At 42.8% G+C, this 14317-nt stretch overlaps 1 protein-coding gene across 1 annotated transcript in view; it reads left to right on the top strand.

Moving 5' to 3' along the window:
* Positions 1-14317, top strand: part of CACNA2D2 (calcium voltage-gated channel auxiliary subunit alpha2delta 2) — a 935072-nt gene that overhangs the window by 852097 nt on the left and 68658 nt on the right. The window contains exons 15-19 of the mRNA XM_054977462.1: positions 2214-2303; positions 5097-5165; positions 8476-8550; positions 9329-9403; positions 13539-13610. Of these exons, the coding sequence (XP_054833437.1) occupies positions 2214-2303; positions 5097-5165; positions 8476-8550; positions 9329-9403; positions 13539-13610 (381 nt within the window). The remainder of the gene's footprint in view (positions 1-2213; positions 2304-5096; positions 5166-8475; positions 8551-9328; positions 9404-13538; positions 13611-14317) is intronic.

Genomic DNA, 14317 nt, shown 5'->3' with positions numbered 1-14317 from the left:
TGAAGCTTTGATAGTGTCTTCCTTGCTAAAACCACTTGCTTAGGACCAACTCTTCAAGTCTTCAATGGAGCTCTGAACTCTAATCAATGGCCAGTGATCCTCTTAGAGATCACTTTGTAATGCTCAAATAAATATATCAAAAAAATGTCTGGCGTACATGCATGTGTGTGTGAGGGAGAGAGAGGGAGGTTCTATTTACATACACATTATTTATATAAATATAGAACTTATTTCGCATTTTTAAAAGTACGATACTTGTGAAATGTTCATTTTTTGGTTGTCATTCAAATAACCACAAAATGATAAATACGGCATTGTTTATTGAGTGAGCATGGCACTGCATGGCCTTGCTAAGGCACAAGAAGATAGGAGCCACAGTCAAAGAGCAGTGAGATTCATAATAATGAGAACCAATCAGGGCTTTTGTTCTGGGAAAAGAGGTGGTGGAACTCAGTGGGTTGCCCTCAGAGAAAATGGTCACATGGCTGGTGGCCCCGCCTGCTGATCTCCAGACAGAGGGGAGTTTAGATTGCCCTCCATGCTGCTCAGCGGTGCTGAGGGCAATCTCAGCTCCCCTCTGTCTGGAGATCAGCGGGCAGGACCACCAGCCATGTGACCATTTTCAAGAGGTTCTGGAACTCCGTTCCCCCGTGTTCCCCCTGAAAAAAAGCCCTGGAACCAATTATTGGTGAAGAAAAAGAGGGAATAATTTCCTTTGTTACCGCTCCCAGTTCTCACTCAGATGATAATGATGGCTGGCTACATTATTTTCTTGACTTTATTTTATTTACCTACCAGCTGTTTTTCAGGGCTGGTTACAAAATTTACAACACTGATCAACAATAAAATAATGACCCAACAATTTAAACAGCAGAAAATAACATTAGTTTAAAAAAACTAATGTAAAATAGTAGGAATAGGAACTTAAACTGGAAAGTCCAGAAAGTTATTCCTCTCCCAAGAACACAGAACCTGGGGGGTGGGGGGTGCATTGAGGCATGCTTTCAAAGTTATTCATATGCATTACTTCCAACTACACACCTAAGACTAGGGATGGCCAGTTTCTTTATTTATGTTATTTCAGACACTAATCCAGGGGGCTGAAAATATCCTGTCCCCTCACAGATGGTCAAGCATTGACCTGCAGCAAGGATTGCATGTTACAGAGCACATGTGGTGGTGGTGGTGGTAAGGAATGAATAAGCTTCCTAAAATATCTCAAGAGTTAGATTTTCATGGGTCCTTTGGTTAGGCACAATATAGTTCTATGATATCATAATCATAAATATGAAAGTACATCTGCAGGTAGGGATCCCAGGTCCCCCCACCCATGGGAGTGGGGGATTTGCCGCTCCCACACTCTGCCCCCTGCCACCACTCCCCTGGCCAGGGAGGGGGAGAGGCAGGAGAATAGGCCTCCCAGGGGCACTCCCAAAGTGGCACAATGACATCTGTCATTGCTCAGGGGCCAAGAGCACTCTTGCACTTCACAGTGAGCCTGTTTGGGGCCCATATCAGCCCACTGCAAAGTGCAGGAGGGCTCCCGGCACAATGATGTCAGTTCCCAGAAGTGACGTTATCGCACCACAGCGGGAGTGCACATGTGTGAAGACATCCAAAAAAGTGAGTGCCGGTCTCCCCACACACACCCTTCCACCGGGAGGGTAAGGGAACCTGGCAACCCTATCTGAAAGTCCATCGATTCTTGCTCTTGTAAGCGAAAAGGTTAACATTATTAACATTTGACAAGGCCCATGTGGGCAGACAGTGTAGAATCACATGCTCCCAGTTAGGCTATCTTGGGCAATAAGGAATTACACAGATTCACTTGATCTAAAACATTTCACACATTCAGACCAATCTGGTGTTTCTTTAATTCTTACAAGATTGTTAAAAATGACTGAACTTGAATAAAAAAAATTCCATCATTAATATATAGAATAAGGGGCTTGGATCCAGTGACATACTTGCACAAGATCTTGTAAAACACCTAGCACTTCCCTCCCTATGTATCACAGTACCCAGATATTGATTTCAGAAGGTTTTGAGTAAGCAGAGTTAGTGCAAGTGGCTACTTCACTCATTTTCTTGCATTTCTGTTTGAGAAGGAGCTCTAGTGCAAGCAGAAATTTTGCACTGGATCCAACCCTATGTATTATATCTCCTTTACAGATGAATACCTGCTTCTTTTTGTCTTTTTAAATTCCATCCAGGAATACCTGGATGTTCTAGGAAGACCCATGGTCCTGGCGGGGAACAAGGCAAAACAGGTTCAGTGGACCAATGTCTATCAAGATGCTTTGGTAAGAAAAATACTGTATTATTTATTTGTATGTTTTTTAAAACCTGTTTACATCCCAAAGTCTCTACAGTGTTCTTAAAACATCAGTAAAATCCAATAAAACTTTTTTTAAAAAATCAATGAAATCAGTTCAATAAAACAACAGATTAAAGTTTGAAGTAGATATTGCAACAACCAACTAAAAGCAATAATAAGTAGTTAATAATTGTAAGATGATTGCACCAATAAGAACCAAAAACAGCATTTGGGGAGCACATATGACAACAAGACCAGCTAAACTAAACAGAACACCAGCAGTCTACAAAAAGCATAGACAAACAAAAAAGTTTCAATATGATGCTGAACAGACAATGGATTTGGCACCAGACAATCCATTAAGGAGAAGGCATAGCATGGATTTCCCCTAGCATCTGATGCTAACTAGTAGGCAACACAGCATACAGCTGAACATATAGGAAACTCTCTTATATTGAATCAAACCACCAGTCCATCAAGGTCATTATTTTTATTTCGACTAGCAGCACCCTCCAGGGAGAGGTCTTTCACATCACCTACTGCCTGCTCCTTTTAACTGGAGATGCCAGGGATTGAACGTGAGACCTTCTGCATGCAAAGCAGAGGCTCTACCCTGAGCCTCTGTTACCGGAAGTGGTCTCCTTGCAATAAATAATTTGGGGGGGGGGGATTAGCAAGGAAGGAGAATGGCTATACGAGAGGGTAACAAGGGGAAATCTCCACAAATTTCTACCAGGTACCTTCCCAAAGTAGCAAATAAGGCCAGTTCTTGAAGTCAAACAATAACTTTTATTAAGAACAAGTCTTCATGCACATACACACAAAGTTACTTGGGGGAAAATAAGTACACACACACACAGAGAGAGTCCTAAGAAACTTAGCCAGAGATTGGGAATAGAGAGAGGGAGTAAGTATATCTACCTATCCTGGAGAGTAGTCTAGTCCATGGTGAGAAGAGAGAGAGAAGCTTCAAATGTCCAGCATCCTCAGCCAAGAGTGCAAGAGGCTCAAAGCAAACCTCAAGGGAACAATGCCTATGGATCCGGAAGCGTGAACAATTTGAATGAGGCCAGAGCTCTACCTTTATAGGTAAAATGTGCCCTGAGGTGGAAGAGCCCACCTAGCAGTTAGAACAAAGGCTCCAATGGTCAGTTCCTGGGTTAGACAAAAGGTAGCTTGATTGGTAGCTGCCAGGGTGCGTAAAGGCAAATACAAAACGTGTTCTAGTGCTGCACAAAAGAGATCATTAGTTAGTGAATTCCACCGGAGCGAAGTTGATGGATTTTAGGTGGGGACTGTACTTTTCCAGGGACATCTGTATATACTTATGAATGTCATTTGATTAGCTCCTCAATCAAGGACAGGAGATCTCATCACGGAAGGAGGGAAAGGAATGTGTTAAGTGGGGAAGACTCTGCAAGGCATTTGTTGCACTGGGCACCTTTGGGGCTGGAAGGACAGTAAATCCAATTGCCTCTTAATCACTCCACATTTCTGTGCGGCATTCCATTCATGCCATATTCTCCTGGGCAGGACTTAGCAACTGTTGGAGGCTCTCTGGTAGCAATACAGCAGGCATTTTAACTCCAGAGGCCTGAACATCTTTAATATCACAAGCAGCCATATCCAGAACTGCTTATTAAAATGGCAGAGGCCAGGCCAACCACTTACACCACAGCCTCTCCCCACAAGCAAACAGTCCACAAGCAAGATGTTCCAAAGTCTCTGACTTTAGTTGCCCCTCATCTCACCTTTGAAGGCAGAATCCCCAAGGAGCTGGCCACCTCTGATAAAGACCATAACTATTGGGCAGGATCATATGATATGAAGTATGCCCTGGTAGCAGACTGTGGGGATTTAAAGATAAGAACCAACACTTTGCATTGAGCTCAAAAATAAATTGTTAACCAGTGAAGTTCTTTCCATACTGGCAAGATACATTCCTGTAATTAGTACCTGCAAGCAGCCTTGCTGCCACATTCTGAACTAACTCAAAGGCACAGAGTGCATTGCTGTAATCCAGTGTTGCCCAACTAAGGTTCCATGGAACCCTGAGGTTCCGCAGGACATTGTCAGGGGGGCTGAGCCAAGAAGGACCAGTAGGCAGGAGTAAGGAGGAGAAGCAGCCACCAAGGAACAGAAAAAGCAGCTGCTTGTGGAGGAGGCAAGTGAAAGAAAGAAACTTTAGGTAGAGAGAGAGAAATAACTATATGTTAACATGAGGAGGGGCTTACTGCAGTGCTTTTGCCTGAGTTCCACAAAAATCTGGTGCCCAGATCCAGAGAGTTACATGCAAGGTGATAACCCAGTCATGCTTCCCCATACATCAATCAGTGTATTGGCCCCTGTATAAGCAACTGAACGTCATGAAACACCAGAGAAGCCATTAACTGTATGAAACAGCTTACCCCGGTAGAACAGTCTGCCTTAACGTATCTTGGTTTTCCTCATGCTAGGTTCATAACCAAGCTGCACTGACAAAGCTAATAGCTGCTTCAAATACAGAGACTTCTCCTGATTACATCTTAAATCAGCAGGATGTCAACAGTGTGTTACAGAATCAGGCAGTTCTGTATCCCAAGACAATAGTCCATCACCAGACTTTGCTAGTGAGATTCCCAAAACTATCTCCAGATTTGTTCCGGAAGCAAGCTCTGATCCCTCAGCACTACAGAGGCCTGCATTAATGATGCTCTTGCGCTGTCTGAACCAGCAGGTCTCATATAGATAATTTCTTCCACCTGATCATATTTTCTCAGTGGTCATTTTCTTTTGACAGGGCCTAGGCTTGGTAGTGACGGGCACTCTGCCAGTGTTCAACCTCACTGATGGCGGCAGTGAAAAGAAGGTACGTTTTCAACCTGCAAGGTATTCCCTGTATTCAAACCAGAGATCAAGAATTGTTAGTGAAGTTATCCTGCTGGGAAAAGATTACATGTTTGTGGGCATGTATAAAAGGGAGTATGTGTAGGGTATAGAGATGAGTTTATTTTTTCACTCCTCGGCATCCTGGACAGCTGTAAACAGAGAATATTATTTTTGCATGCCATGAAGTCATTGCTGGATTTGCCAAATTTTGGTTTATGCAAAAGGAATAAACATGAGGCATGATGGCAAATGAATAAGAGGATTTTACTGGGGAAAACATAACCACCAAGCCTAGTGAACACTCACCATTTTTAGATTTACTAACTTTCTATATCACAAAATTAGGGCCAAGGGCAGCATGCCCACTCAGTCTAGCATTTGTTTTGATGTTTAATGGAACATGATATGAAGAATGACAACAGGACAATGAATGACAGATGAACTAATACCAAAAGAGAAGGATAGAAAAATTTATCCAGTTATATCTGTCAAATGTCAACACTAGGGGATGAGCAGAGCATCACTCCTTAAAAGGACCATCATTTTACGGATCACCGGCGTGGGCTCAGTCATATCACTAGAGGAAGTAGGAAGCTACATTTTCTTTAGGCCAAGCAGAAGAGAAATACCCTTATTTATGGAATATTGAAAGACCCTTTAGCTCCAAGTATCAAATGAATCTTACATATACACAGATTAGTTATGCGAGTCATAGGACTAGGGCCCTGTGAATGGTCTGGGAACTCCCTTTGCTGCAGCAGGAATGGACCTTATCAGTATTTAGAAGGGAGGTTTGTGAGAGCAATCAGCTTTATAAAGGAAGAGCAGGTTGTAATAGAAACAATAACAAGGACAATTTTTACATCATATGCACTTGAAGATAATTTTTCACACTTTATAGTGACAGCTGAATTTTAAGACACGCACATGCCACTAAAAAGATCACAAATGCCTCCCTTCCCCCCCCCCCCGTGAGTAGAATCCCAGCATGTGTCCACAGTCTGTCTCATCCGCCTTATGCTCCCAGTTTTGTGTTTGCTTAGATTTATTGGCAGTAATAGACCTGCCATGGCATTCTATGTCAGCTTGTTTTTAAACAGGCAATGATCTGTTTCCCAACAAGGTAAGCGACAAGGCCAAAGACCAGGCCATTTATTCTCTGGGGAGCCTGGTTATTGCCTCATAAAGCAGCATGGCAGCTACATCGCAACAATTATCCCATGCTGTGCACTGTAACAGTTGATATGGTGGCTTGTTGCAGGTGCAGGCACTGGTGTCTCTTTAATGGAGGATGTATGTGTCTCAAAGAAGCACTATTGTTAAGGTAGGAGAGGCTGGGTGAGGGGATGACTTCATATCATTGGAAAGGCCCCTTGTTCTCTCCCTGCCTCATGGCTCCTGTGGTTAGTTGATTCTGGGCTATCTTTCAGGGGACCATATCACCAGACATATAGCCTGCTTGAAAAGCCTTAACTGGGACTTGGGGACTGAGTATGCCTCATATCCCAAGCACGGTCTTTGACCTCTATTGTGTTGGGTTTATGTACTGAGAGAGCCAGTATAGCAACAAATACTGGTTTCATTCTGTAGGGCAGGAAATTAGTATCCAGCCCTTAGGTTTCCCTGACTGTCTAACTGAGTGCCGAGGTAACAGTTTTCTGCTCATATCATGGCATCCTTCATCGATCACAGTACATAAGCATAAAGGGAAAGACCTGAGCTTGCAGCAGTCTTCCCCTGCCTCTGCTTATTAGATGGAAAGATGAGTTTATACCCCATCATCCCTTGAGGAATGCCAGGCCAGCTTCACACAGAGTAATGCTCATCTCTGATCAAAACTGAATTTAATTCCTGAGAATTTTAAACACTGACATCATAGTAACAACTGAAAGGTAGTAAGCAGCAAGCAACTTCAGAATCAGTCTTTGACAAGGCTGTTGACTATCACTGTTGGCAGCTGCATATATACTGATGGAGTATATGTAGTTTTCCCAGTGAGTCAATTAGTGCCTCTCAAGACTGTTTTGGTTTGGGAAAATAGTGCAGAGGTATTGGGAGTTGCATCAGCAATGAGATATAATAATAATAATAAGTTTGCAGAGTAGCAGAGTTTGATAATAGCACAGTGGAAATAAGCAGACAGACTTCTGTGATTCTAGCTCTATAAAAATACTTTACTACATAATAGGGTTAAAAGGGTACATTTAATAGGAAAAACAACAAACAGTTTCTGACTACATCTTGATAGTCTCGACTAGGTACTAGAGAGAGAAAAGTTTAGACTGCATGGTCTAGTGAACTAGTAGTAGTGTAGCAGAAGTGAACAAAGAACAATAAAACCTTAGTATAGGTTGCTAGCTAATTGCCCCCCAATAAACTGGCTCATCCAATAGACAATCCTGGATTCCCTCATTAAGACTAAAGACTCCCACTTTCTCTGGTGGGAACTTCTCTCGAAGCCTAAGTGGTCCTATGCTAACTAGCTATCTGACTAAACAAACAGAACAACAATTTAACTCTTTCATGACTAAGTGTAGGACACTTGCACAGATTCCAACAAGAGGAAAGGCCTCTCCCTACAAACCATGGTCCCCACACACCTCTCCACATTCATTTGATTTAAGGGCTTTGTGGTAGACCTGGACACAACCTGGGCACCTGATAAGATGTACTTAGGTCCTGAGCATTTTCTTACTATTCTGTGTTCCAAAAAGATTTCAGACACACTGAAAAATACTACTGATTCACTCTATCAGACACCAGTACTATGCAAATTCCTGGGTGGATGAGGGATGGTACACGCAATAATGTCTAAACATAAATAATACTGGTGCTTGTTGCTTTTTGTGTTACTCTGATGCCTTTTACATGATATTTTATTCATTCACTTATGTACTTGATTAATGTACTTTTTTTTACTACTCTGTCCTTCCATAGTACAAACTCCCCTTTCAGTGTCTGAATAGGTGTACCACGAAGACAAAATAATATGAGTGATACTTCATCCTGAGTTCATATAATGTTGCAGAAGCAGGGGGAGGTATATGAGAGGGTAGTACATAAGTAAGTGTAGATGAGTAGTTGAAGTGGCTGAGTGAAGAGGTTAAGATACGAAGTGCCTGAGAAGGTGAAGTGTCCTTCTAACAGCATCTTCAACTTGGGGTCCTTCCTTTCTGATTTATCACAAAGAAAATGCTTATTATACGTTTTCTGTGTGGTCATTTCTGTCCCTCTGTCTTGATCTAGAACGGGGAACATAACATTGCCTTTTGTTGTTTGTTTGTTTCCAGAACCAACTCATCCTAGGTGTTGTGGGAATTGATGTGGCTCTAAATGATATCAAGAAGCTGACGCCGCAGTACAATGTGCGTAAGAAACAGATAGCTTTCCCTCAGCCTGGGATCTTTACACACTTCGGATTTCTGAAAAACCCATCAAAATAAAAAGCAGGCAGGGAGGTGGTCTTCTTTGAGAATTCACATTAGATGGATGTGCTCAGAATTTCCTCTTTTTTATTTCCACTCCCCACAAATAGTCATGTATTGGAAGGATGGCAGATAAGCTATTGATTTTTATTTTTAAGAAAGAATGCACTTAATTACTTTCTTTGCTGTAGCTCCAAATCATCTTTACTGTCTCCTATTGACATTTATTGGGACTCCTAAGCAGGACTACTTAGAAGTAAGTCCCATTTTATTTAGTGGGATTTACTCCCTGAAAAGTGTTCTTAGGATTGCAGCCACGGCCTCTTCAATAGGAAAAATATCAGAAATCCTTTCCCTCAATTTAGAGTTCCTGGTTTTGTGCTTGGTTTAAGAATGAAAGGGAAAGGCATAGATATCTATAGAAATGTGGATGGATGTAGTGGTAGATTTCTTAACAGGCTTTTGCTGAACCCTTCTGCCTAGTACAGATTCACCTTTCGTGCCATTCCTGGGGGGCAACCTGTCCCCCAGGAGCAGTATTTTGGGAGCCCTCTGGGTAAGAGAGGTGAGGAAGTTCCACTCTGCTGATGGAAGTCCTTTCCACTAAATCCAACTCACTATCTGTAACATCGGAACCTGGATGCAAGTGAATGCCTTCCTTTTGAGTTCGAATTTGTTTTTCTCTACAAAGACTTTCTCTTTTTGTTTTCCCACCCAGTTAGGGGCTAATGGCTATGTATTCGCTATTGACCTGAATGGCTATGTATTACTACACCCAAATCTACGACCCAAGGTAAGAAGCGTTTTCTCCTCCTTTGACTGTTGTTTCCACCCACCATCATTTATAAACAGATTATTAGTGCTTTTAAACTTGCTGTTTATCCACCACAAAATGAACAGTGTGCCTGTATGGGATTGTCTGCTATCTGGTACCACACTGCATCATCACATGCTCCTAAGAAAATGTTTTTTTACAAGAGGGGCTGTGGCTGTGTAGAGGACTGCATTCTGTGCATGCTGAAGGTCCTGCTCTCAATCTCTGACATTGTCATTTAAATTATTAAGTTGAACATGTTGGAAAAGGCTGAGTTGGTGGAGAACTGCAGCTGGTTACAGCAGACAAGACTGAGCTAGATAGATCAGTAATCTGACTCCATATAAGGCAGCTTCCTACATTCCCTTAAACTCAACGTGATAACTTGTGGCTTACTTACAAAATACTGCGTTGCAGTCCACAGATCAGTCCTGCTGATGGAAGAGGGGGCATTTTTTGTCAGTTCCCTCCTCCCATGGCAGATCTCCAACCCCGCTGCTCTTCCTGTGGAGGTCCCCATTTCTCAGAAGCAGCATGGGGGGGGGGCATATTTTGGGTTGCCATGGAAGGGGGAGGGTGGAAAGACATCCTGTGCTAACAGAATTCCCTTCCATTAACAGAGATTTTCAACAGGATCCAAGCAACTTTATTTATTTATATGCTACTAAATTATGATCTGGCTGGTGGATGTATTATCAGCCGATAGTGCTTGTGAGTTTGAATTCATGAGTTGTGTGGAAATATTGATGGTGGTAAATCATCACCAGACTGAAGCTCCAAACAGCTATTAAAGAAAAATGTATAATTTGCTTTAATACAGAATCCTTCAGATTATATACAAATGTATAATCCTATATAATTATTCCCTCTTTAGCCACAAAATTAACCTGATATCCAAAAGCATCGGTGGTCTGTCCCTGTATCAATGTTGGTGATTTTTATTATTCATTGATCAGTCAATGATTTGCCTAATTATTTTTATTATTGGTCAGCCAATGTTTTGCCTAATTATTTTTAATTGGTGTGTGCAATTCATCCCCTTTGCTTTTCTATGACCTCACCACTTCCTATGAATAGAACACAGCCCTTCTTGTCTGTTGACCTATTGTGATGTCTCCCTTATCTGTCTCCTGGGATGTCTACCCCCTTCAACTATAAGCCAAGAGCATTCCTTGAACACTATCTTCCTAGCCTCTCTGCAACACATAGTCCTTTCTGACCCTCAGCCAAACCAGTCTAAAAAGAGGTCTGCACTTGAAAAATTACTTTAATTCTGCATCAGAAAGTCACAGAGGGCACGGTTATCATTTCTCTTAAATATCAGTATTGTTATCATTCTAGAAAGTAATTCCAGAAATATCAGAACAATATCCCTGATATATTTTTAAAATTATAATTATACTCTTCTTAACTTTCCCATAGCCCTGCAGATTCTTGAAACAACATTCCCTGCAGCTACTGTGTGGCTGTGGGGAAACCAAGTCAAGTCCACTGTCTATCTCACGTAGTTTGGCCCTCAGTGGCTCACAGAGCAGTGAGTCACTGTCTGATCCATAGAGCTTCCAGTTAGAACCCCACAACCCCTGACAGGATGCATCCATATATAGATGGCTACAGACAGCTGATCACAAATGTGACCTCTTTGATCATTCCCTGTGTTTGTATTTGCACAACATACCATTTTCAGCAGGGCTGATAGATGGTGACTTGAAGTGCTAGGGAGAGTTGGTCTCAGGAATTGAATGGATCTCATTGCAGCTAATTATTCATTGCTCCAATGCTGGGAGCTATTTGCTGTGCTTACTGCAGAGAAGGTAGTGGCATTCTTGTTAGTCGCTAAGCACTAATTGCTACATTTCAAGGACATGAAATATAGACTTCCTCTACACTCCTGGCAGGTGTAGAAAACACTAGATAGACCATTTTATGAAATATTACTTCCTTGGGATATTAAGCAAAAGAAAGGGAGTGAATAAGGAGCCCTTCACTAATTTATCTCAGGGAAAGCTCGGTGTCCATCAAGGTGGGGCAAGGGAAATAGGCAAGGGAAATGGATACTAATCAGATAAATCTATCATTAAAAGGCCAGCCAGGAATTACGTATTGAGAAATGGCATCAATCATAGTGAAATATGATTCACTGACAGAAACTTTGAGTTCAGTACATCACTAGTATTAATAGTCTGGCAATGTGGCAGAGATGGACAAAACCAGCAGCAATTTACTCACTTACTCAGTCCTGCTCTGATCAATAACAATTTAAATTTCTCATCAAACCAGCATCATCCCCACTCCATGCAGGAGTCTTTGTATTTTCTGAGAGTTTGACCTAAACTCAACCAGGAGTAGAGATGGGCATGGAACAGGGAAAAACCGAACCACTTGGTTCATGGTTCATTCATTTTCACAGAACAGGAACCATGAACTTCCAAACCACAATTGGTTCCCAAACCAGTTCAAGGTTCAGGGTTCGTCTGAGCCCAGGACAGCCCCCTTCATGCTCAGAGAGCCCAAACTCACAGGGAGTTTTCAGCATGCTCTCCTCCATCCCCTGTGCCTGCCCTCCTGCAGACAGTAAAGCTACCCATGCAGTTGTGAGTCAGCGGACAGCCCCCAAAACCACTTCCACTCAGACACTGTCTCCAGCTGGAAAGGGGCTCAAAATAAAATAAAACAGTGTGTGCACTGATGGTGTGTGTGCACACAGCAAAAGCGAGCTGCACTACAGAAGCATGCAAGTGGGGAGCCTGATGGTGTGTGCAGCGGAGATAGTTGAGCAACCCCGTGCAGATGTGAGTCAGCGCACCAGAGTCACAAGCCTAGTGGCACTGGCTGGAGAGGTGCTGCAAATAAAAGTGAAGGGCACTGAAGGAGTGTGCAGAAAAGAGGTCACACTTCACTGCACCACACAAGTTCACACAGAGAGCAAACAGCCCCAAGTGGGTGTGAGTCAGCACACCAGAGGCACAAGCCCCCCAAAACACCACCCAGTCAGTGGTGCAGGCTGTAGAGGCACTCCAAATAAAAGTAAAGGGCACTGGAGGAGCGTGAAGAAAAAAGGAAAACTGCACTACACCACACAAGTGCATACAAAGGGAGCCAGCCTAGAGAAAAGTGAGGCTCCTGGGGGGGGGGGATCCACCCAAAACAGAAGACAGACCCTCTGAAAAGCAGAGAAAGAAAGAAAGAAAAGCAAATAAAAGAAGGGCTCCCTGGGGAAGAGGGGCCACAAACCCCCAGAAAGCAAACCAGAAGATTGGAGCTCCAAACAGCAGAGGGGAAGACACAGCAAATAAAACTCACTTCGAAAAGCAAGAACCCAGCTCTACTCAAAGGCCTAGGAGAGGTGGTCCCGTAGGTATGTCAGTCCCAGTCCGCTAAGGGCTTTAAAGGTCAAAACCAAAACCTTGAACCTGATCTGGAACTCCACTGGGAGCCAGTGCAGCTGGCACAGTATTGGTAATATATGTGATCAGAATGGAGTTCTGATCAAGACACATGATGCTGCATTCTGGATCAGTTGCAACTTCCGGAACAGGCCCAAAGGCAGCCCAGTGTAGAATGAGTTGCAGTAATCTAGACTGGAGGTGACCATTACATGGATCAATGTAGTAAGGTTGGGGGCTGAAAGGTAAGGAACAAGTTGCCTGATATGACAAAGGTGGAAGAATGCAGATCTGGCAACTGCTGTGACCTGAGCTTCCATTGACAAGGATGCATTCAAGGTCACGTCCAGACTTACCACCTGCACTGGTGCAAGTGGCACCCCATCAAGGGCTGGGAGTTGAGCCCACAGCCCAGATACAGGACCTCCATCTTCATTGGATTTAGTTTCAGTCAGCTCTATTTCAACCATCCAGTCATGGTCCCCAAAGCCCTGGCTGGTCTCTAGCAGGCCGGCCATCAGCAGATAAAATTGGGTATCATCAGCATATTGGTGATAGCCCAACCCAAAGCTCCATGCAGTCATGTCTCTGCTACACATTATGTGATGAAAGCTTAGACTTCTTACTTCTCTGAACTGGAAGAAATTCTCCCAGTTGAGCCTCCTTAAAGTTGCACTGAACAATGGTGGATAATTCTCACCTAACTTGCCATTGCTTTTTCCTTTTAGATCATTAATTTCCAGGAACCTGTGACCCTCGATTTCCTTGATGCAGAACTAGAAGATGAGAACAAAGAGGAGGTAGGTGATACACTCGAGACAGAGACTATTCTGTTTTAGGCAGATGTGTTCACTTAATTCACTGCATATATGCAATGGCAAAGAAGTGTAAAGATGCCAATGGCAATGTGGTAGCCTTTTGCTTACAGCTGCAGAGTAAGATTTCACCATGGTTTTCTCCATGCCTCAGTACCATCTTTAGCAGCAGACTGGAAGTCTGGCTACTTAGCTCATATAGTACCATAACATCTTGCAATGATGGAGCCAAATGGCAAAAGTACGTGCATATATAATGTATACTTCTAGGAATAAAATTGCACAGCACTTGTGGGTCTGTGGTAATCACACACATGTTTTGTATGTCTGTGATAGGGTAAACCACTATCAAACAGGTTTCCTGTCACATTTACATACAGAGCATAATATGAATGCATGTATGCATTTATGCACACGTACTAGTATACATAGAAGGCACATGAGATGAATAACTGCATAGAAAATTTATCATGTGTAAAGGAGCCTCTCTCAAGGCTGCAGTCTTGATTAATTTTCCATAGTGTGTGCAGACTATGCCTATGGCATATGGTGATTTTATTTAAGATAGAATTCATGGAAACAACACAGGGAGGGAGATGACTGGGAAAGGAACATCTAATGGTATAAATCCTGATTTAATCAGTGAATCCAGGAGTATTGAATGGGAGAAGATGGCAGAATTTCCATTTGTA

Source organism: Eublepharis macularius, chromosome 4 (assembly GCF_028583425.1).
Source record: "Eublepharis macularius isolate TG4126 chromosome 4, MPM_Emac_v1.0, whole genome shotgun sequence".
In the NCBI taxonomy this organism is placed as follows: domain Eukaryota; kingdom Metazoa; phylum Chordata; class Lepidosauria; order Squamata; family Eublepharidae; genus Eublepharis; species Eublepharis macularius.
Note: the sequence above shows the minus strand (reverse complement) of the source record. Positions and strands in the feature narration are given on the sequence as shown.